The following is a 25,194-nucleotide window of genomic DNA, read 5'->3' on the forward strand; positions in this document are numbered from 1 at the left end:
GATTACACAGACATTTAAAGGATAATGAGGCATAAGTCTGTACTCATATAAATAAATGATTGAATAAATTAATAAATGGATAGAAGAGACAAATCTCCCATGCAGAAGAATTTCAAATAATTTATGTAGCTATTCTGCCGTGAAGGAGGTGGAACATAATAATTTCCCCTCCATAAGTGTGGGCTGAGCAAGGACAACAGTATGGAAAGAGAGAGAGAAAAGAAGTTTACAGTGGAGAGAAGCCTGACACACCTCAGCCAGGTGATCAAGGTCAACATCAACGTGACCAGCATCAGGATGCTGACAGCACGTGCTCTGATGTGATGTGATGTGATGTGATGTGATGTGATGTGATGTGATGTGATGAGAAGGGCACTTTACCTCCATGCTCTTCCTCCCCAAAACATTACTCCCAGTCTAATCAAGAGAAAAATATCAGACAAATCCCAGTAGAGGGATATTCTACAAAGTATCTGACCAGTAATCCTCAAAACTGTCAAGATTATCAAAAACAAGGAACGTCTGAGAAATTGTCACAGCCCAGAGAAGTCTCAGAAGACATAACAGCTAAATGTAACGTGGGATCCTGAATGGAATCGTGGACAGAAAAAGGACGTGAGGTAAAAACTAAGGAAATCTGAGTAAACTATGAAAATGCAGAGAGCTGGTTGCTGCTACACTTGAACTCTAAGAAGGACAAAAGGGAGGTCTTTAGGCAAAGTGAAAATGAGCCCAGGTGCAAACATAAAGATGTAAGAGGGAAAGAACAAAGCAAGGGTAATATGTACATACATATGACAGCTTTTTTCCTATAAAAATAATAATAGTATCTTGTGGGATTTAACACATATGTAAAATGTAAATGCATGGCAGCAATAACACAAAAGATTGGAAGGGATAAATGAAATTAGAATATTTTTTTATATCTAGCAATGTTAGGGGAGTGATAAAGATAGTTTATATTTAACTACATGCAGTAAGATAAGGGTACGTGTTGCAATCACTACTGTAGCCACAGTAAGAAGGACAGAAGAATGTACTCACCAGTAAGCTAATAGAGGGGAAAACAGAATAATAGAAATAGCCGAATAATCTAAAAGAAGGTAAGAAAAGGCAGAGACAGAAACATGAGACAGCTGGGTCAAAGAGAAAAAACAGTAAGACAATAGATATAAAACAACCCTATCAGTAATTAAATATAAAATGGACTGAATACTCCAGGTAGAAGACTGTCGCACTACATCTTTTAAAATATCAGCTATGCTGCCCTTAAAACAGACTTACTTTAAATATAAGCACCCAGAAAGTTTGAAGTAAAGGGATAGAAAAGAATATACTATGCTAACACGAATCAAAAGAAAGCTGAAGTAACTATATTATTATCAGACAAAAATAGGCTTGAAGGCATGTAACATTACTCTGTATCGAGAGAGTCATGTCATAATGATAAAGGAGACAATTCATAGGAAGTTTCAGCAATTCTGAATCTATGTATACCCAATAATTTAGCTTCAAAGTGAATAAAGCAACAATCAACAGAATAAAAGTGGATCGCACTAGACAAATCCACAATATACTTCAATACACTTCTCTCAATAGCTAATGGGATGAGCAGGCAAAAATTTGATAAGGATATAGAAGTTCTGAAAAACACCGTTAATATAATCAACCTAAATGACATACTTAGAAAATTGAAGGTCCATGATGGAGTACACACTCTTTTCAAGTGTTTATGGAACATTTGCCAAAACTATCTATATGCTGGGTTATAATCCAGTCCCCAATACCTCAAAGGATTGGTTGAAGTCATCTAGTGTTTAGAATGTATTCTCTCATTACAATGGAACCAACTTTAAAATCAATAATAAAAGGGAAACTAGAAAAATCCCAACTGTTTAGAAATTAAGTAACACCCCTTTAAAATAAACCATTAGGGAAAAAAATCAAAAGGGATATTATGAAATATTTTGAATCAAATGATAATGAAAATATGACATACTGAACTTGTATGATATGGCTAAGCCTGTACCTAGAGGGCAATGTATAGCCATTAATTCATACATTAGAGAAATAAAGGCTAAAAAGCAATGATCTAACATTCTATCTCAAGAAATTAGAAAAAAGGAAATTGAATCTCAATCAAGTAGAAGGGAGAGAAGAATCAAGGTAACAACAAAAATAAAGAACTATAAAACAGATATACAAGAAAAAAATAACAGTACAAATAAAGTTGTTACTACCATTATTATCTCCCTGAAAAGAAGACCTAGCCAGACAATCAGCATCTTTTGGAGCAAAAATTAATATAAGACCCGGTCTTATTTTACTATAATATAAGACTGGGTCTTACATAATATAACATAAGACCTGATCTTATATTAATTTTTGCTCCAAAAGACGCATTAGAGCTGATGGTCTGGCGAGGTCTTATTTTGGGGTAAACACGGTAATAAAACTGACAAACTTCAACTGCTTCTGGATAGGATGGAATAATTCATAGCAAGCAAACATTCTCATTGAAGGAAGAGGAGTGAGGAGCCATGGTCACAGTCGCTGTGGTTGTTGTTGGTAGTGGTCTAGGGAGGAAAAAGTTGACCCACTTCATAATGGCTACTGTCTGCATCCCAAATCCCGGAAATCACGCGGTGCTGAGGAGAAGTTGTTCACAATATAAACAGGTAACCAGCAATGAGGACCTGCCCACTCCAATGGAAAATCCTTATAAGGAACCTCTTAAAAAGTGTATCTTAGGTGGAAAATGTGTAGATTATAAGACTGTGCAGCTTTTGTCCCAGTTTATTTCTCCATTTACTGGATGCATTTATGGAAGGCTCCTAACAGGTCTTTGTGGGGAGAAACAAAAAGAAATCACAAAAGTGACTGAAAGAGCTCAAATGATGTGTTTTATGCCAGTTACATACAAGGATCCCGTGTATCTCAAAGACCCTGAAGTTCGTAATATCAAATATCGGGAGTAAATTATCTGACATTATCATCAATAAACTTATTTTTACAATTAAGTAAAAAAAATGGGGGAAAAAATTCTCATTGAAAAAAGTAGAAAAGCCCAATCAATTACAAAATAAGGAAAAGGGATCAGATCAGAGAGCTGAGGAAGCCATACTGTCGTTTAAAGAGATTGAAATTCCAAGGTGAGAAGAACCCGTCAGAGGCGAACTGAGCCTATGCAACCGCATTTTCCCTGGGAACGGCTGAGGATTGTGGCAGTAGATGCGAGGCTGGGAAATAGGGTTGGGCCAGGCAGAGGGCCACTCCAGCAGAGTGTTGGCTAGTTGTGTGGCCACATTGGAGACACGAGGGGTAGGCTGGTTTCCCCTTCCAGACTTCTGCTGACTGCTGGAAATTCTTGGGGCTAAAATTGAAGTTGAAAACTTTTGAAAAGCAGAATGCAAGTCCCCACACTGTGTTACTTAGGAGACAGAACCCACCCCCACCCCCCACCAGAAAGGCCAGGACAACACAAAGGCAAACACGGAAGTCCTTGGGGGCGTGTCAGCTGACACCAAGGGTCTGCAACTGCTCCTGCTCTGAGAGCGGCCACGAGAGAGTCCAGCTTTGGCGTCTGGCAGAGGGTTGTTGCCAGAAGACAGAGAAACACTAATAAATGCATACTTTTGATGGTTATGTGGGGCTTGGACCAATAACACTGAAGATGTGAGGTAACTCGAATGTACAACTGGTCACCCCTGAAAACATCTGCAAGACTGGGAAGCTATAACAGGAAGCTAAAGCACTAAGTCTGCGGATTTAGCTCTCCATGGGTCACTGGCACATCCTGTCCCCACCAGGCATTCTCAGCAGCAGGGCACCTCATCCGTTTTCTCTCAGGGTTTTCTTACCCGAGCCATAAGCCCCCTGAACAAGGCTGGAGAACCAGTGCTCCGTATGCGAAGCCGAGCGGGCCTCCAAGCTCCTCTCTGCCCCAGTAGTCAAAATGCAAAGTGGTGCTGAAAGCCCCAAAAGGGTAAATGTGGGGAGATGACCCCTAGCGATTTCCCACTCGCTCTCTGGGCCTCTGACATTGGGTGCGTATATGGGTCTCTTATTATGAAAGTTTGTTTGTCCCTCTTATTGTTCCCTTATTTTTGTGTTTTTCCCCTCACATAATATATAAAGAAGAGTTTAAAAATACCTGTTTTATTTACCAGAGTTGTGTGCTCCCAATAAAAGATTTAAAACCAGATGAATGAAAATATTTAATACTTGACTTTAAAAAAAAGAAAAACGTAATCTGCCCAGTCACCATAGTCATTTGGTTTGCTTATCTGCACCTGAGGGCTGGGAGATGTTCAGCGGCGTTCTTGGGGCTCAGTTTCCATGGGGTCCCTGCCCCCTCTTTGGGGAAGACATATGCAATTAGGAAGTGATGGTGGAGGGTGGGGACAGGGCAGGCCCCCAGAACTGTGAGCCTGACCAGCACCCGAGAGGAGGTGCTCTGCTGGGAGGAAGAAGGAAACCTCAGCCACTCCAAAGCAAGGGCAGGCGTAAGGCGCCGGGAATCTGGGCTGCTGGGGTGGGCTGTCCCAGACTCGTGCCTCCAGGACACAGGGAGGGGGGTGGGTGATCGGTAAGTTTCCTGAGGAGCTCTGCAGCCTGGCGTCTGTCTCCAGAGGCCTTGGCTGGGCCTCCGGAGACAGGACTGAGAACAGCAGTGAGCTGTACAACGCTCAGCGTGTTTACTGAGGGTGAAGAATAAGAGTTCCCTTCAGGAACAGCCAATTACAGGGAACTGGGATTGTAACGCGCCCTCGAATTCCGGAGGGAGGGAACAGCTCGGTTAGTCTAATCACACCAGTAGACTAATCTTGGCTTGTGTGTCCTTGGGTGCTTTGTCATTTTGTCTTCCCCATGGGTCCCTGGCACCACGCAATGAAACCCCTGTTTGATCCATGTCCCCATGTGGCTGAGTCCTAACCAAGTGTGCAACAGCCTTCTTCAAAACGTGTACTGAGAAAAAGGCTGACAGAGACTGTTCAACTTGCCTGCCTCATACATATTGTCTCCGTCTCCCGCGGGAAGAGCACCTTGCTTTTTCTGGATGTAGTAATGTATGCAGCCAAGAATTATATATACGTATATAGATCCATATCCATGGAACACAGACCTGGTCAATAAAATGAAGCTGCTGGGAGAAGCTGCTAAGAAAGCCCTTTAAAAAAAGAAAGACTTGCCTAGCTCAGGCCTGTTGCCCTTCCCTTTCCCCCTTCTTTATGCCTGAAATGTGTGTAATGGCTGGTGCTCCAGCAGCCACCTTGCATGCGTGAGGACGAGACTGAACGAGCCGGAAACCAGAAGCAGCCTGGGTCTCAGAAGACACGGTGGAGCGGCTCCACTGGCCCTGTACAGACAACTCTGGACTCCTTGTCATGAGGGAGAAAAACACCTGCCTCTCTTATTTAAGACACTGTTTTGGGGGTTGCTGCTGCCAATTCAGCATGTGAAGGAGGGAGAAGGGAAGAAAAAGTACTTAGAGAAGGAATTTAAAGATTCTAGATCACCCTCAAGTTCAAACACAGTTTTCCTGCAACACTAACCAGTTCTTGACTCATTTTTTAAAACAAAATGACAACATGCAAAAGTCACAGGGTATGTGGTACAATGGCCAGAGCACTGGGAGAGGGAGACTTCCTGGGAGAAAGAACATGCTTTACAGGACTGTTGTGAGGAATGATGTAATATACGACCAGGTCTAGCACAATTCCAGAAACAGTACCTTTCCCCGCCCCCCACAGAAATTACACATTAACCATGAAACGCACACCGAGTTCGTTAAAACCTGCATAGCTCTGTCTCTGTCAGGACTGTCAAGTCAGTGTGGTGTCACTGGTTGTCTCCCATTAATCAGAAACTCTAACATCTCCTACATTAGAGAGAGAAAAAAGGGGGGAAGACAGATTGTTAACAAACAGAATTCGCAGAGCCGACGAAATCTTCCTGACCATGGTGGTGAAAACCTGTAATAGTCTCTCAGGATGACAATGCAGGGCTCCATGGATTTGGCGACTCAGAGTTACTGCCTAACTCCAGACTCCCCCGGCTCTCCCTCAAAGAACCTGGGTGGCCAACCCCTCTGCCCTCGCCACAGGCAAGGCAATAGACAGCTGGTGAGGATAAATAATTAGTGCTTCTAATTTAGAACACAAGGTACGCAGGCAACACGCAGCGCTGCCTCCATCTCAATGATCAACAACTGTACACACACCTAATTGGCAGCAGGTACAGGGAGTCGGCGCTCCCCCGCCCATCCCCGGGGAGGAAACTGCAGCCACTTCACTACATAATTGGTGAGACACAGATTTGGGGGATGAGAAGATGAAGAACATTGCATACCCACAGCCAAAATGATAGGAAGATAGTGGGGCATTGTTATTAAAATTAGGTCCCTGTCCCAAAGCTCTGAGACACATGCAAGCTTGATGCCATAGATTATACCCACCCGTATTCCACCAGCCGGCCCGTATTCCACCAGCCGGCCCGTATTCCACCAGCCGGCCCGTATTCCACCAGTCGGCCCGTATTCCACCAGCCGGCCCGTATTCCACCAGCCAGCCCGTATTCCACCCACCCAGCTCATGTTACACCCAGTCAGCCCATATTCCACCCGCCAGCCCATATCCACCCGCTAGCCCATAGTCCACCAGCCAGCCCGTATCCCACCAGTCGGCCCGTATCCCACCCGCCAGCCCGTATCCCACCAGCCAGCCCGTAGTCCACCAGCCAGCCCATATTCCACCCAATAGGTGTCTGAGGCTGCTAACAGACCAGCATGGATTCAAATCCAAGCATCTGAATGGCTTACCAGCTAAACAGCACTGACTCACTATCTTACCTCCTGAGCTTTGGTCTCCTCATCTGTGACGGGCACACCATCATCTACACCTCTCGGGGTTTCTGTGAGGGTTAGAACTAGCAGATGTAAAGCACTTCCACAGTCCTGACCAAACAGTACCTGTGGTGCTACCGTCGCCACTGTCAGGGATGGTTGTTGGCACCACTGCAGTTATTACTACTGTAGTATTGCCACACAGTTACTATTACTGCAGTATTGCCACACAGTTACTATTACTGCGGTATTGCCACACAGTTATTATTACTGCGGTATTGCCACGCATTTATTATTACTGCGGTATTGCCACGCAGTTACTATTACTGCGGTATTGCCACGCAGTTACTATTACTGCGGTATTGCCACGCAGTTACTATTACTGCGGTATTGCCACGCAGTTACTATTACTGCAGTATTGCCACGCAGTTACTATTACTGCAGTATTGCCACACAGTTATTATTACTGCAGTATTGCCACACAGTTGTTATTACTGCAGTATTGCCACACAGTTGTTATTACTGCAGTATTGCCACACAGTTGTTATTACTGCAGTATTGCCACACAGTTGTTATTACTGCAGTATTGCCACACAGTTGTTATTACTGCAGTATTGCCACACAGTTATTATTACTGCAGTATTGCCACGCAGTTATTATTACTGCAGTATTGCCACGCAGTTATTATTACTGCGGTATTGCCACGCAGTTACTATTACTGCGGTATTGCCACGCAGTTACTATTACTGCGGTATTGCCACGCAGTTACTATTACTGCGGTATTGCCACACAGTTGTTATTACTGCAGTATTGCCACGCAGTTACTATTACTGCAGTATTGCCACGCAGTTACTATTACTGCAGTATTGCCACGCAGTTACTATTACTGCAGTATTACCTTGCAGTTATTACTACTGCAGTATTACCATACAGAATTGTTATGACTCATTGATACTTAAAGCTCTCTAGAGGAGTCGATTCCAAAGGTTCCCTTGACATGGAAGTTCAATATTCCCAAGCCTTTAACATCGGGCCGTCCCGCATTGTGTCGAACCTAAATTACTTCATTCTACAGAATGAGCCGTGTTTTTCTAGCTCTGGCTTCACTGGTCATAAAATCACCCTGACCTATAAACAATCTCTTCAATTAATGGTGAAAATTTACATTTGCATAATGCTTTTAAGTTATCAGCTTAAGAAGTTCAATCCTAGGTCCCTGGCAGACTATTCAGAGTCACCCCACGGCTGTCCCTCTTCAAGCTCAACAGTTGGTCACAGTGGGACGTTTCCCAAAGGTCACCAGGAGTGAAAACACTGGACAATGTGCTTAATTGGATTCACAGAAAATTGGTCATTAGTTTCCGTGTCAAAACAACAGACTTTTCTCCCTGCTTATGGGCCCTGTCCCTTCATGGTTCCCATCCCCCGTACCCTCACCATGGGCACATCTCCAGGAAGCCAGGACATGGGGGGAGGGAGAGGCACGTGGGTTCCGCCCGAAGGAAGCAGCAGAACAACACAATAATTAGGTTGGTGCAAAAGTAATTGTGGTTTATAATGTTAAAAACGTTGCAAAAACCGCCACTACTTTTGTACCAACCTAATAGGTGCCCTCGAGGTCAGCTGGGATGCAGAGAAACTGGGGGTGGGGGGGGAGCGGGGACAGGAGAGGCGACCGGGAGAGTTTGGGGCGTTGCCACGGATAGATGTGGGGAGCAGCTTTGCGGCTAGGAATGCCGAGGAGTTTCATAGTGTCTGCCCCCACCCTCAGGTGCACCCACTCAGGGCCCCAGGGGTGGGGTTCTCGTCGCTCTTCACATTCATCCACTCATCCCGCAAACGCCGTGGGACCCTGCCGTGCGCCAAGCACCTGGGATGCGTCACTGTCCAAACGGGACAAAAACGTCTGCCGCGGAGCATCGGTGTACACGGGAGAAGACAGGCAAACCAGCAGAACAAAGAAACAAACGAAAGGTTCTTGGTGCGGCAGAGACGCCTGCCACAGTGATGACGCCGTGAAGAGTAGAGTGAAGGAGACTGGGGTGAGGCAGGCGGCACTGGCCTGGCAATGTCAGGGTCGCTCCGCCTCATGGCGGAAGTGCAGCTGGACAGAGGCTTGCAGGAGGTGAGGGGATGCCGTACAGGTCGCAGGGGAACAGCATTCCAGGTGGAGGGGACAGCAGGGCAAAGCCGGGAGCAGGAGGCAGGGGTGGCTGGAGGGCGCTGAGCTGGGGGAAGGTGGTCAGGCCAAAGGCAGAGCGGTGCTGAGTGGTTGGGTCATGTGGGGCCCTCCAGGCCTCTCTAGGACTCTGGGTTTTATCTGAGTGACATGGGGGCCATCAGAGGATTCTGAGAGGGAGTGGTCCACGCTGACTGAGGCTGTGAGGGTCACTCTGGCTTCTGAGTTGAGAACACGCCCTGGTGGGGCAGAGAGAGCAGTGAGGAAGCTGCTGGAATAATCCGGCAAGAGATGACGGTAGGAGACAGTGGGGGAGGGAGCCAACAGGCTGTGCTGATGACTGGATGTGGGTTGAGAGAAAGAGAAGAGTCAGGAAAGACTCCAAGATTTTAGCCCTGAGCAACTGGAAGAAGAGGTCACCCCTGACTGAGCAGAGAGAGGCTTTGGTGAGAATCGGGGCACCTCTGAGATGCCCACACGAAGAAGTCGAGTAGGCAGGTGGGCACCTGACATTGGAGGTTCAGGAGAGTCCTCTGGGATGTGAACTAGAGGTGTGAGCGGGGGGACACTGCCTTGTCGGTGGCAGATCAGGCCGTAAGATGGAAGAACCGGCAGCTGAGTTCATGGACCGGAAGTTGTTCTCAGGGAAGAAGAGGTAAGAAGCTGCCGCCGGAGTCAGTGGTCATGGGTCTTAGTCCCAGCTTTGCCACCACCTCCTGCCCAAGGTGGCCACTTTGCCTCTCTGAAAAATCGGAGGCAGACGAGTTGATTCTTGGTTTCCTATGAACCTATGAACAGATTCTATAAATCAAGACCAATGAGCATCAAGATCGCTTGAAGCCACTGCGCTTGTGGCGACTGGTGCCAGGCGAACTGGGCGGCAAGAGAATCTAGGACCTAGAATCTAGAATCTACGACAAGGAGCCCTGGGAGAGTTAAAGGATTTGCCCCCATTTGCCACCATTCATTGCACTGAAATTGCTCTCGTCAGAATTATCAATGACTAATTACCAGCCACCTGGTCCCCCAAACCAGACATGTAGGAACCACCCTTGACTCTTCCCTCTTCCTTATCCGTTGCCCCTTATTCTAAGTATTGCTTGAATCGATCCTCCTCACCGTGCCCCCACATGCTCACACAACGGCAGGCCCTCCACGTCTCGTAATGTCTGGGGAGGGAGGAGGTCCGACTGTCTCAACAGCCATCGAACCCCATCTCTGCGCCTCGAGCCCCACTTCCTCCTCCATCCATCTTCTATGATGCTCAAGAAGGTTGGAAATAAGATATGTAAAGAGACTATTACAGCACCTGGCATGGGGGCGGGCTCTAGATAAATGGGAGCTACTAAGATAATTATTCTCTTCTTGGAAATATATTTCAGTGCCTTCTAAATTTGTTCACACGGACACTGCTGCATATTAGCTAAAATGCTTTCCTCAACAATAGCTGAAGATGATTAGCGAGAAAGATCATAACAGGAATTTTAAGCAATCATTTAAATTAATTTCTGAGAAGTCTATGCAGAACCCTTCAAACTGAGTCCTTTCTGGCAGAGCCTCGCCAGTTCCCATCAGCACATGCAAATCAGAACTCTGAGCTTCCCATTTTTACTGCCAGATTGTTTTTCATTTTCTGGAGGAACAAACCACAGCCCTGCTATCACGGCATTGAGGGATCGCCCCGCTGGCAGGGAGGAGATCTCAGCAGCTTCATTCCTGCCCCTATTCTGCCCCACGAGGCACGACGCACGAAGCCAGATACTCTGTGGATGGGCAAACAACGTATCAGTGAACGCTCAGGTTAGAAAGTTGAGCTATCAAAAACCAGCCATCTCCATATCAAAAGCATTCTCTGAAGAAAGTTGCCAAAGACATATTTGGCCTAAAGAATCCATTCAAAGTGTTAGAAGATACCTAGAAATAGATCTGCTTTGTCCTGGAATAACCCCTTACTGAAAACCTAACGCCTCTCCTTTAAAGCACGAGAGTATAATACCATAAAACCACCGAACTTCCTCAGGAGAGAAAGAAACACAGACATAGAGAACCCATCCTCCTACCTTCCTGAAGTCGTGCGCTTTAATTTTGCCATTAAGTTCCCTGCTGAAGTCAAGGAATCGCTTTTTGAGCGCGGAGTCCTGTTGCTGTATACAGTTTCTGAGTTTTTCCATCACTTCGTCCTTGGTGAAATTCTTCGTCACGGTGCTTTCAGCCTCAGTGGACACGGTCCTAGAATCACAAGCAGGCGTTTAGAACCAGCACGGTGCTTCCTGTGGACCTCCCCCATTTTCAATTCAGCCCACGAGAACAAGGAGGTTCACCAGCCCCTTATCACAAACGAGCAAACCAATGCTCAGACAGGTGCAGTGACCTGGGCATTTCTCACAGGCCTGGGCGTGCCGGTGCTGGAGCCAGAGCCGGGACTGGAGGCCAGCAGCACCGTGTCCAGTAACGCATGTGGTGGCAGGCTGGGGTGGGGGCTGCAGAACACTGTCAACCCTGTGCTAAGATGCTCAACTGTGTGCTGAGCTGGCTGAATGTGGCGTGTGACTGGGCAGGCACGGCTAAAAAAGGATACTTTGGTGATCTGGGAAAATTAACAGTCAGAGCCCATTACAAAGGTTTAAATTCAATTGGCTATTTAGGGGAAACCAGATCACAACTGTCATCAAACGTCCACGGGAAGGAAGGGAAGGCCACAGCTCTTCCAAGCTGGTCTACAAAATCAACTTGATTTGTAAAATACAGATTCTACGTGATGTGCTGCGTGTGAGTGTGAGAGTGTATGTGGTATTGGAGAATAATTATTTCTTCAGCTCTGCAGACGGCTCTTGGGCCCTGTTTGGGGTGGGGGCGGGGGCAGCCAGGAGAGAACCATGGAGAATTAACCACCCTTTCCTGCTGTCAGCTTTTAAGGGCTCTCCAGGAATGACCACATTTTATGAAATGCTCAATTGCCATTACTTCTTTCACTGGTTTTAGGAGGCAGACATATCTCATCACTGAATATTTAACCTTTCTCTTAAAATACCATCTTTCTACCCATTTATAAAGCAGCTACTAGTGAAATGCCCAGATATTCAAATTTCTTTAGCATAGCATTAAACTATTCCCATTGCTCTATACTTAAGAACTTTTTAAAAATGGATATGATAAAGTCTGCTGAATATGGCCATGTTTTACCTTTCCTTATGGATTTATTATAAGCTATGAAAAAGCAAGTTAAACTAATATCTTCTCATTAGATTAAACTTGCATTTTTCAAAGTGAAGAAGGGCTAGAATATTCACCAGTCCAATTTTTAATAGATTTCCTAAGTATGTTTTATTGTTACAATTCAATTTGGCAATCATTTTAATAATTCTATCATCATGTTAGAAAATGTTAACAGGTTGAAGGGGTGTATTTTGCAATAAATATTAAACGGTGGTAAGGTAGCTAAGTTTCTGGGGGAAAAAAAGGGTGTGAATGCAGACGTGTAACAGCTGAGGGCAGACAGGTTCTCTGGAGTGGACGGTCCTGACTCCTGGATGCAGGATGGCCATTACATTTGTGGCTTACCTGAGGCAAGTCCCCAAACCTCTCAGACCTCAGCATTTTCGTGTCTAGAATTAACAGGTCAGTTCAGGAATTCCTACGGTCTCTGATTGGTTTAAAATTCCCTGACTCTAATCACTATACTGATAGTTTGCCATCATTCTTATTTAAATAATAAAATATTAATACACCCATTTAGGCAACAAATATTTACTGCCTTTGCACAACAGGCGCTGTGGTTTTCCTATGTGCTTCCATTTGCTTTTATTTTACCTCTCGGCAAGGGCCGGCTGCTGCTCCTCTTTCCGGCAACGTTCACTTAGCGGCTCATCCTTCGGAGCGATAACTGGGAAGACGGTGGGCGGCCCATGGACTCCTAAGCCTGCCAAAAGGTTCTTGTAGAGGATTCTTCCTGAAGCAACATCCTGAAACTTACTGCAAAGTCTGAATTTTAAAAATAATCAGAACACACCCATTAGAATGGCTGGAATTTAAAAAGACGGACCCTCCCGAGTGCCAGCGAGGATGTGGGTAACTATGATTCTCACCCACTGCTGGTGGGGTGTAAAATGAGGCAGCCATTTTGGAAAGACGGTCTGGCAATTGAATATACACTCACCATAGGAGTCACCTGTCCCACCCCTAGGCATTTACCCAAGAGGAATAAAATGTACGGCAACACAAAAACTTGTGCAATATGGACAGCAATATTTGCAATAGCCCCAAACTGGAAACAAGCTAAATGTCCATTAACCAATGAATGGATCCACAAGGTGTGGGAAGACCATTCAACAGACTACTACTCAGTAGTGAAAAGGAACCAATTGTGAATACATATGACAGCATGAATGAATTTCAAAATCATTGTGCTTGGTGACTAAAACCTGACCAAAAGAAAAAAACCCAACAACATTGTGTGTACTTTCATTTATGTAAAATCCTAGAAAATGCTAAGTAATCTGTCATGATAGCCGATGTCTAGCGGGTGGGGTGAATTGCAAAAGGGCACAAGGAAGCTTTGGGGGTGGTGGAAATGCTGATGCTGTGACTGACAGCTTGTGATGGTCTCATGGATGTATACATATGATGGCTTTCTTCAAATAGTATCATCGAACTATGTGCAGTTTATTATTTGTAAAGAATACTGCAATCAAGCTTTAACACATGCAAAAAAGAAAACATTTTACTCCGAAATTGTGGTATGGAATCTTGGAAGTACTTATGAGTATACTGGAATTTTGGCATACGCAAATATTTTAGAAAATGTAGGAAACCACTTATGTGGCAGGATCTATTTCTTCTTCACCGTTTTGTGTGTTAATATTTTCCTAATCATAAAAGTTGTACGTTTCCTGTTGCAAACTTGGTAAAGCCAGAGGCCCGAAAGAAACATTTGCTAGCATGCCCAGGCAGAGAGCATAGGAGTGACGGGCACAGCTGTGGAACCAGCATCCGGGGCTAAACAGCAGCTATATCTTGATGGCTGTGTGACTAAGGGCAGGTGTTCACGGGCTGTGGTCTGTGGCCCCGTCCAGGGTACCAGCCAGTCCACAGCTGTTTCCGTAAGAAGACCACGACGTCATTTGTCTCTTCTGACTGGACTCAGGCTCTTCATGTGTCTTCGGTGGACGTTTCAGAGGCTCCTGCCGTGTGAGCGCAGTCGGCTCTAACTGCTGATGGAATGTGTATTCGTCCAGGCTGTGCTCGCTAATATTTCCTCAGGCTGTAGAAACGCTTAGGGCATAAATGAGGGGCAAGAGTGGCTTTCCAGAGATGAACTCAGGTTCTTGACACGACTTTACTAGCTCGTGACTCGTGGCCGTTGGTTATACCTGCTATAATTTCCGTCACCTCATTATCGCCCAACAAAGCCTTATTTTGAAATCCCAACGTTTTCCCCGAGGCAACAGCAAGACACAACAATTTCTAAGGCAGTAAATAATGGCAGATATACTCCATACAGCAAATACTCTTGAGGTCCTCCATAATTTTTAAGAATAGAAAGGGGTTGAGAACCGCTGACCTGGGGCACATTACTTACCTTGCTGTGCCCCAGTACAAAAGGCACATAATAAAAGTAGCTACGCCTCAGAGTATTACTGGGATCCTCACGTCAGAGGATCCACGGAAAGCCCTTGGCCCTGGGGCTGGCCCGCTGTGTGTCTGCGTGCCCAATAAACTGCAGCTGTAATAACAGTGCCACGGGAGCATGATGAAGGTTTACACACGTGCTCAGGGGTCACAGCACCAGCTCTGAAGCCACGTGTCATCAAGTACGCACGGTTATTACAACTGCTTTGATGACTACGTATGCTTCTGTGTACTAAGCGCCATGCTAAGAATTACAGCTACAACTGTGAGCTCCAACCGCATGGAGCCAAGTGGCCAGGAAACTGGTCTTTCAGAACCAGGGAAAAGATCGTCTAAGAGCCCAGAGGCAGGACAGCTGCGGGTTTTCAAGGAACAGGAAGCAGCTCAGTCTAGGAGCTGAGAACAGCAGGAGCAGACGCAGCAAACGTGTATTGAGAACACAGCGAGGCCTGGGTGCTTGGAGAAAGGCTTTATGTCCATCTGCTCATTTGATCCTTACCACAACTCTCGTAAGTAATATTTGAATGAGGAAAGAGAGGCTCAGAGAGGTGCAAGAAGGTGTTGCCCAGGTTCTCAGCTGGTTCAGGGCCGAGCTGGGAGCGAACAAACACAGGCCGTGTGGCTGAGGAGCCCCAGCTCTGGAGAGGGGCGAGGGTCACAAGGGGCCAGGGAAGCCACGCTCTGCTGAAAGCGGCTAATGTTTTCCTAACGGCAACAGGACACCCAGGGTTTTAAGCCGGGTTTGAATGTGATCAGATTTGTAGTTGAGACAGATAAAGTTGGCTACTTCATGGATTAGAGAGGTTTCCATCTCAAATACCCAGCTGCCTGCATGACCAATACACTGGATTTCCTTCATTCATTCATCCATGTATTCACACACGCATTCCCTCGCTCGCTCTGACAATGAGTTGGGAACTATTCACCCCTAGGTACTGCAGCTTCAGGGGTGAAGAGACAAAGTCCCCACCCTTTACTTCCGTGGTGGTGGCACAAATAAATAAACATAAATAAATAGGAAGAGCCATGAAAAATGGAGCTGGGAGACTGGTAGAGAGCAACTGCGGGGCAGGGGTAGGCGAGGTGGAGAGAGTGCAGCCACTCTGGGTGGTGGTGTGTCACCAATCTCCTCTCCGAGTTAATGCATCCAAAACGGAACTTCCCGGTTTTCACTCCTGACACTGTTCCTCTCTGAGTCCCCCCAGTCTCAAATGGCAATCCTGAGCACAGTCCCCACGTGCTGGAGCCAGAAACCTAGACTCCCCCTGGGTCCCTTCTCACCCCACTCCAGTCACGCCCTGGCGAGTCCGGCCAGCTGTACTCCAAGGGTATCCTGAGTCTCCAAGTGTGTTCGTGATATGCACCCCAGAAGAACTACAGAGACAAAGCGTAGCTCCATTTGAGGGAGAGGGGTTCTTGTTACTCCAAACTGAAATCCAAAGAGGCTTAATCGTTTACGCTCCCACCGGCACACGAGACAGGGCCTAGCTCTCCACTTCCTGGCTGGCACAAAGTACTATCTTTCAACATATGTCCGCAAATTTGCATTCCTTTTATTTCAAGTGATATCTAACATATTTCTTTTTTTTTTTCTACTTAGTAAACTACATTTTAACCAAGAGATGGCAGGTTGCTTGCTCAGAGCCTTTGGCAGGCTGAAGCATCTCACTAGGATTCACTCCTACTGTTTTCATGACATCCGGTCTTAGGATGACTTCCTTATGCCAGGGATGCTGTTTTAAACGTGTGGTGGTGAGAAAAAGGCTTTTTCTTTTTACAAATATACGTAAGAAAAGAGGAGTTGCTATCACAAGGCTAAAATGTACTGAGAACATGAATGACTGCAGCTTGGGCACCACCTTCCTTTTTATGGACGAGGAAGCAGAGATCCCGCGAGGCTGGCCTCTCCAGCCCCTCGCAAGCTGCTCCAAACCTTCAACAATTTGCAACTCCTGTCCCACCCTCAGCCTCCCCTCTCAGCGGATTGAGAAAACAGGAACAGAACTTAGAGGGTGACACCCTTTGTCAGCCCTTCCCTGCCCCTCTTCCCAACCTGGCTCCCCATCTGCTTTCTCTCTCCAGATTCGTGGCTTCAGTCTCTGCCTTTACATTAACTTCTAACCTCCCACCTACAAGCATGTGCGAACATGTCTACCACACACGCCAACCTGGCTCAGCACTGTGTTCCCACGCCCCTTGCAAACATCGCTGGCACATGCTGGGTCCACCTTGCCCCTCCCAGCCCCACCTGGTCCTGCTCGCCCCACTTGCATCCTCTGTGACCTCTGACCTTGCTGACCTCCTCCTGTTCCCGGAGACCTTCCCCTCCCTTAGGTTCCAGCACCGCTGTTCTGTCGCGTGGCCCTGAGCTTCTCAGCCTCCCCTGCCGGCTGCACCAGCCAGGTCACTGGTTATTCTGCCAGGTCCTACCCACAGACGGGCCTCTCATCTCAGACGGTCTACCATCTGCCCCAAGATAAATGGAACAAATGAACAAACTGTGGCTATAATGAGGACCCCGGAGTCGCAGCTCAGCTCAGACTCCTCTCTGGGCCCCACGTCCTCCTAGTCTCCTTCCGGCGTCCTCCCCACCATTTGCTTATTTCTTCTGTTTCCTAACTGGCCAGTGGTGCTGCATCTCACCCGACTGCTCCAGCAGCCCTGGCTGGGCCTCCTTTCCCTCTTCTCCCATCGCTCTCCAAGTCCAGAGGCAACAAATCTTGTGATTCTACTGTCACAAGCATCCACCCCTCTGCCTCTACGTCGTCATTTCAAGCACCTGTGCTTCTCCTCTCACCCTATTATAGTCTGTTCTCCTCACTGGAGCCAGAGTGATCTTTATAAAGTGCAAATTGGAACTGTCCCCATCACCATGTGAGGCCACCTCCAGGCTCCGGTTGCTCCTCAAACACAGCTGCGCCTCAGAGCCAGTGGGGACTTTAACACAATGGTGCCCGGCCCGACCAGTGGCCGGGGCGCGGGCACTGGGATCTTCAGATGCTGGCGCAGACCTGTCTGCCCGGTGAATCCAGCCCCCCAGCATGGCACAGTTATTCTTGCCTGCTCCAGTCTGTCCCTCGGCTCGTCCCCCTACGGATCCTCCCCTAGAAAACGTCCTGCCCAAGGCTCCCCAACATGCCACGTGCCCCTAGCCCTCTGGGCTCTTCCCTGCTATGGCCTGTCCAGAAACACTCTTCCCTTAGTCTCCAGATTGAAGCATCACAGGCTCTGGAGTTCTGCGCGTGGCCCTGCCCACTCGCGGGGAGTGCGCGCTCCTGCTCCTGCTCCCCCCTTCCCAGCGCTGTGTTCGCTCAGCGGCTTCCAGGCCAGGCCGGCTGTCTGCTTCTCTTTCCCCCCTCAATACACGGCCCTGGAGATTAAGGGACGTGTGTAGAGCTAGCACAGCTCAGTGGGATGGGACGCAGTAGGCCTCCCTAATACTGAGGGGAAGCCCAAGGGAAGGAGAAGTGAGCTGTCCGTCAGTCCTGGGGCCCCGCCCTTCAACCGCACACTGTGGAGGCCAACTGATCTTTCTGAAAGCGTTGGATAAAACTGGGTAAACGGAAACGCCAGCCTCTCCTGCTTAGGAGAGCGTCTGCTTCACCTCTTCTTATAAACCCCTTCCCCCTACAAAAGCCAAACACAGGAAAAAATGGTTATGAAACATGAGTGTTCACAGGAAGGAGACACAAATGGTCAACAATGCCCAGTAGATCGGTTGTATTTCGGGCCACCTTAAATCAGTGTAACGTAAACAAAAGCAACACGACTTTTTTTTTTTTTTTTAAGATTTTATTGGGGAAGGGGAACAGGGCTTATTGGGGAACAGTGTGTACTTCCAGGCCTTTTTTTCCAAGTCAAGTTGTTGTCCTTTCTATCTTAGTTGTGGAGGGTGCCGTTCAGCTTCAAGTTGTTGTCCTTTCAGTCTTTGTTGTGGAGGGTGCAGCTCAGCGCCAGGTCCAGTTGCCGTTTCTAGTTGCAGGGGGCGCAGCCCACCATTCCTTGTGGGAGTCGAACCGGCAACCTTGTGGTTGAGAGGACGCGCTCCAACCAACTGAGCCATCCGGGAGGCAGCTCAGCTCAAGGTGCCGTGTTCAATCTTAGTTGCAGGGGGCAGAGCCCACCATCTCTTGCGTGACTTGAGGAGTTGAACAGGCAACCTTGTGGTTGAGAGCCCACTGGCCCATGTGGGAATCGAACCGGCAGCCTTCAGAGTTAGGAGCACGGAGCTCTTACTGCCTGAGCCACCGGGCTGGCACAAAAAGCAACACGATTTTTAACATTCCAACCAGGATTGAGAGACAAATTGGAGTAAATTTCTCCCCTGTGATTCAGCTGGATTTCCACCTAATCTCCCAGGTCACTTGCCCACATGCTGGGAAACACAAATAATCTCTAGGGTCAGGCAGCCTGCAGGGACAGCAGGGCGGTTGGGGTGACTTGGGCAGCAGCATCCCCTGAAGAATGAGGGGTTTCAAGCTGTAGATTGTCAAGGTCATCTGTAGAGAAGGAAGCCACCAGGCTCTGTGCCCCAGGGCGCGTGCCCCTCGATGTGGAGGGTGAGAGACACATGGCAGGACTGGCACAGGGGCCTTCACACACTGTCCTCTCCTTTCTTTCAACATCCCTGTTCCCTGCCAGCTTTGGCTCATCCACGGCAAGTGTTGAACCAAAATATAACTCACGCCACTGTTTAGAGGGCGGCTGATCACAGCCAGACACTATGGGAAGTAAAACAGTGTATTGATTATGAGCACAGGTGTCACGGAGACAGGACGGAACCCAGGCTGCCCCGCTTACTAGCCATGTGACGCATGTCTCCAGGCCTGTTTCCTCATCCATGAAAAGGAATAACAGCTCCCTTACATGGCTGTGGTGAGGGAGAGATCACGTGATCTATGCCAAACTCTTGACAAGCATCCAATGCTAGGAGGGACTCAGTAAATAGTAGCTATTATCTATTTCACCTATGAATATAGCAAACGTGCAGAAAAAGGTTTGGAATTATAAATATAGACTTGATGAAAAACATAACATGACTTAATTTGTCACCAAAAAAACTCACTTTGATAAATGCTCCATCGTTAAAAGTGGGCAGAATATGCACATGATTTCCTTGAAATTATTTCGATCAATGAGCCCTGTGTCTTTGAGGTCATAGGACTGTAGCATATTATAAAAAACGACAAGATTCCTAGTAATGGTGTCACGAACAATTTCTTCCACCTAACGAAAAAAAAACCCAACATATTTACCATGTGGCACATTTGTAACCTGGGGTGGTAGCCCCCTGGGACCACAGAGGGAAGTGTTACTTACTGAATCCCAAGTCGGGAGGGGAGGTGCCTTAGTGTCTGTACAGGAGGCCAGTTTTCCTGTCTAATTGGGAAAGAGAAAGTATGTCAACACAAATTACTCATAGGAGCTCTGAAGGCGACAAACATGGACTGTCAGCTTTGCTCCTAATTCACCAGTGGCTCTGAGACCTTGAGTGAGTGAGTTTGCCCTCTAACTGCCCCCTGGAAATGAAGATAATAATATTGAACTTGCACTTATTAAAAAAAAAGAAAGTACATTAAACATGAATAAAATCCATCACCTAGAAATTATAACGAGATGGCATTTTTTTTTTTGCCTAGCAAAATGGCAAAAGTAAAAAAGGAAGCAAATTGCCAGTGTTGACAAGGGATAATATGAGACAATTTGATAATCTGCAGACTCTAGAGCAACAGTGACTTCCCCTGGGGCGGGGCTAGGGAACAGAGATGGAAGGAACACTCACTTTTCATTGCTGCCCTTTTGCATTCTGTACTTTATCCATATGTGCTTCTTTAACACAATTAAAATAAATTTAAAAATAAAATATATATCCTTTGACCCAATAATTCCATTTCTAGAAGTTTATGCTAAAGAAATAATCATAGTGATACGAAAAAGCAGGTACTATGATATTCATTGCAGCAAAATGTATAAAAGGAAAAAAAATAAACACCTAGATTATAACACCAGGAAATAATAACTCTGTAGCTTTAAAAATTATACAGATTTTTTGTTCACATTAAGTGTTAACAACACATTAATAAATGACAACATAGACTAAAAAGGCATTAATTATATGATCTCATTTTAAAATAGATATTATATATGAAAGTATGTATCCAACTCATCAAATCACACACAGGAAATGTGTACAGTTTAAGTATATTAATTATATCTCAAAGCTGCAGAAAAAGAAGTATGTGTGTGTAGGTACATTGGCTTGGAAGAATATACAACAAAGCATAAGAGTGAGTAACAATTCCTCGATGTCAGAATTAGTCATGCTTTTTATTTTCTTCTATTGCCATATCTGCGTTTTCTAATTTTTCTCATTCACTCATTCATATTGATGCATTCACTCACCGAATCATTTTGTGACTGAGCCTGGCACCGGGCTTTCCCCTGCGGTACAATGGGCAGAGAAAACAGAAAGGCCTCTGTCTTCATGGAGGCACAACCATGTCACCATCATGGTCAAAAGAAGTCAAAAACATGACACCGTAACTGCGACAAGTGTGTGAGGTTGTGACTGCAAGATCGGCTTCTTTCAGCGGTGTCAGTGAGGGTCCCTGGGAAGACGCTAATGCACTGAGACCTGGAGAACAGTCCGGGGAGGCAAGAGGGGAAGGGAGGAAATGCTGGCCAGCCCGAGCTGCAGCGCGTGCCAAGGAGGGATGAGGGAGCCTCCAGGGCTGACAGGGGCTGGTTTTGCTAAGCAAAGATCACTCCACCTGCCACGTGGAAGGGGAGCAGATTGCTTACTTGTCTACAGTGTTGGCTTCAAAGAAAAAACATGACGTCCGAGGGGGATGTGGTCCCGGAGGTAAGGTGTCTGCGACTCTGGGAGCGGGAAGAAGAGGCGTGGAGCTGAAGGCAGAGCAGACGTGCTTTATTCACAGGCTTCATGGGCACGGCCAGGGCTTCTGTCTCATTGCCGGGCACAGCGAGACACTCTTGGGTTACAACCCGCAGCCAGCAGCAGCGTCATTTCTCAGCAGCCCACAGCGGCAGCCCTTGGGCACGGACCCACAGTCCCACTTCTCAGCAGCCCTCACACACTTTGGGCACGGCCCACATATCCCACACATCGGGCCTCATAAAATGGCCGGACCCCTTTACACACACAGAGACAAAAGTGGTGCACAGCCCAGGGGCTTACATAAGTAGATACAACAACATCTTCAGGATGGATGGCGCTTGTGCAACATTTTATCTCATGTGCCGGCGGCTCGCCAGGTCAGGGTCGGCAGATGGCGGGGGAGGCAGCCTGACCAACTCTGTTTTCCCTACAGATGGCCACGTGGAGGGTTTCTGTGATGGTTAGAGGTAATGATTCTCAAGAGCCAACGCAGGGTCTGCCCCACAGTGGAGTTCAGAAAAAGTAATTACTCATTTCTCTGTGTGAAAGGGCTCTGGGACTTTTGAATTGAAGTTCAAGAAGGACCAAATGACGTGGGTTTAAGATGTGGTTATTACCTTGCACAGATGGGCACTCAGGAAATCATAACATTAAAATAGAAAGCTAATTTGTAGTTGCTAAAAAAAGTCTTAAACAAACATTTCAATAAGACACTGTTAATGCCTAGTGCCTGCATTATCTGAAGCCAACCTGATTTTTTTAAAGTTCATAAAATTTTTAAATGTTAATAGCTATTAAAATTACAGAAACATTTCTAATAACAAAACTGTCAAATTTTCAGTCAAAGGAACAAACACTAAAGACAAGTGTTAGTCACTAGAGGCAGCGAGCAGTTATTTTTTTAAAAAGCTGAACTCATATAAAAATTCTAAAAATATTGGTGAGACCAGAGGAGCAACTCACAAACATGTCTCCCTGAGACATGGTGGCAAGAGGGGTGCAGCTGAAGTGCCCAGAAAAGAAGGTACACCCTGCACAAAAAGTTGCTGTCTCAGGGATGGGTTCGCAGGAATGTCCAATATCATCCTTCCGTACGATTTAGACACTAAAAGTTAAGACCAAACAACCCTTCAACACATCCCTCTTACTTAAAAATGAAAATTAACGCAGTGAAAAGCGTGAAGTCATTTATTTACTTAAACCATATCTCACCATCATCTCTTATTTTACTAAGAATACTTCAGTTTCCTGCCATAAATAGAAAATCAAATGTGAACTTGTTATAGCACTTACTTTAGGGTCCTCTTTGAGCAGTTCAATAAACGTTTTGACATTGACCTGTCCAGTGCCCCCAGGGTCAAGCATCTGCATTAGTTCTTTAAATTCCGAATCACTTATTTTTACGACCATGCAATTTATAATATGTCGCAATTCTTCTCCTGTTATCTGTCTATCCAGTTTCTGTGCATGAGAGTATATAGAGGGAATTTTTAAAAAGAAAAAAGGAAAAAAAAAGCGTTACATATATTTAGCATCACTTAATAAAGAGTGAGCTTTAGCTACATAGAATTCTGATAGGAAACAAGAGTACCTTAATTGACAATTGTTAGGTAACACGTGTCAACAGCAGTGGGGGTGGGGAGTGCTAGAACTTTGATAGTACAGTTCCTACAACACTCTCCACAGCAACACCGGCAGGAGATGGCCCCCAGGGAGGAAAGAGGCTGAGTTTTCAAGCATGGGCTGACCCACCTTCTCGGGGACAGGCTATCTACCGGCTGTCACAGCTGGCTTGAATAGTTCCTGCTGCTCCAACCCCACCTGAGAGCTATGTGGCTCACTCACATGGGACACAAAACTTCCTGGCAATTCAATTACAACTTGCCAATTTACTAAGAATACTAATTATGCTTGTTTTCACTACCATCAACCTCATCAATTACATAAATGGACAACTACTTAGTGAGAAAAATTTCAGCCATGCTGCATAAAGAAAACATATTAATGAGCAAAATACTGAGAGGCAAACTTTTTCCCCCAGAATAAAAAATTACCAATAAGTAAATTAAATATCAAAATTGAGAGATACTGTTTACTAGAAAAACAGGGGAAATAAAGAACCCCTACCTCGTCGAGAGATATTATGAATATTAATTCGACAAAGGGGTTTATTAAGTGATAAAGTAGTGTATAAATGTCAAGTATTACTTTGGGTTCCACAATCTGGAGAGGATATAGGTTCGCTTGGGGAAAATTAAGTAATTTAGAGGATATGTGCGTGCTCACTTTTGGTTTGGGGGCGATAATCAATTTGTGTCTAAATAGGAGTCATTGGCAACTAAGTTTTTGTGATTTTTCAGTAAATGTATCGCATTGTGCAACCATCACCACTATCTAATTCCAGAACATTTTCACCAAAAGAAACTTTGTGCCCATTTATAGTCATTTCCCATTTCCATGCCCAGCCTAAGGCACCGAATCTATTTCCTGTCTCCGTATTTGCTTTTTTCCTGCATATTTCATATAAATAAAATATCATATATGCATCTGTATATATCTTCCACCTGGCTTCTATCACTTAATACAATGCTTTTGAGGTTCATCTATGATGTAGCACGGATCAGTATTTTGCTCCTTTTTATTTCTGTTACTAAGTCCACTGTACCGATATGCACACCTTTTTAAAATAATTTTTTTTTCAGGTTTCAATTACAGTTGACATATTAGTATTGTATTAGTTTCAGGTGTACAACATAGTGATTAGACATTTATGAGTATATAACTTATGAAGTGATCACCTCAATAAATCTTACCCACTGTACACCATCCGTAGTTATTACAATATTATTGGCTACATTCCCTATACTGTATTGTAGTTGACTATTTCGTAACTACCAACTTGTACTTCTTAAACGCTTCACCTTTTTCACCCCCCCTCCAACCCCCCCTCCCATCTGGCAGCCATCAAAATGTTCTCTGTATGTATGAGTCTGTTTCTGTTTTATTTTGTTTTTTGGGTTCCACGTATAAATGAAATCATCTGGCATTTGTCTTTCTCTGTCTGACTCACATCACTCAGCACAATACCCTCTACATTCATCCATGTTGTTGCAGATGACAAGATTTTTTTTTTTTTAATGGCCTGTGCCCCACTTTATCTTGACACGAGTTGAACATTTGGATTGTTTCCAATTTGGAAATTATGAGTAATTGTTGTGAACGTTTGCATGCGTGCGCGCGCGCACACACACACACACACACACATCTTTGTGTGGATATTATGTTTTTATTTCTCTTGGGCAGATACCTAGTAACCACTGGGTCATACGGCAAATTTCTGTTTAAACTACCGTGTTGTTTTCCGCATGGCGGCACCATTTTACGTTTCCACCAGCACTGTGGCAGAGGTCCATTGCCACATCCTCACCAACACTTATTATCGTCCAGGTGGGTTGATTATAACCATGTATAATCAATTGTGAACTGGTAGCTCATTGTGGTTTTGATTTGCATTTCCCTAATGTCTAATGATTTTGAGCATCTTTTCATGCGCTCATTGGCCATTTGTATATCTTTTTTGGTAAATTATCTATTAAAATCTTTTGCCTACTTTTTAAATTGGATTGTCTTCTTATTGAGTTCTAA

General features: G+C 45.7%; 1 protein-coding gene and 1 pseudogene across 7 annotated transcripts in view; one reads left to right on the forward strand and one right to left on the reverse strand.

The window, feature by feature from the left end:
* The window catches only part of EFCAB6 (EF-hand calcium binding domain 6), a 215,066-nt gene that overhangs the window by 100,623 nt on the left and 89,249 nt on the right, over positions 1-25,194 (reverse strand). For 5 of the 7 annotated variants that reach the window (XM_074326517.1, XM_074326516.1, XM_074326518.1 and 2 more), the window contains 6 exons: positions 22,843-23,010; positions 21,054-21,092; positions 19,971-20,030; positions 19,717-19,877; positions 12,834-13,004; positions 11,084-11,252 (listed from right to left, as the gene is read on the reverse strand). In XM_074326517.1, the coding sequence (XP_074182618.1) occupies positions 11,084-11,252; positions 12,834-13,004; positions 19,717-19,877; positions 19,971-20,030; positions 21,054-21,092; positions 22,843-23,010 (768 nt within the window). The remainder of the gene's footprint in view (positions 1-11,083; positions 11,253-12,833; positions 13,005-19,716; positions 19,878-19,970; positions 20,031-21,053; positions 21,093-22,842; positions 23,011-25,194) is intronic. The other 2 variants (XM_019715052.2, XM_074326519.1) reach the window with 2 other exon arrangements.
* On the forward strand, positions 2,541-2,978 carry LOC109436465 (small ribosomal subunit protein bS18m; annotated as a pseudogene).

The sequence above is a fragment of the Rhinolophus sinicus genome, linkage group LG02 (assembly GCF_036562045.2).
Source record: "Rhinolophus sinicus isolate RSC01 linkage group LG02, ASM3656204v1, whole genome shotgun sequence".
In the NCBI taxonomy this organism is placed as follows: domain Eukaryota; kingdom Metazoa; phylum Chordata; class Mammalia; order Chiroptera; family Rhinolophidae; genus Rhinolophus; species Rhinolophus sinicus.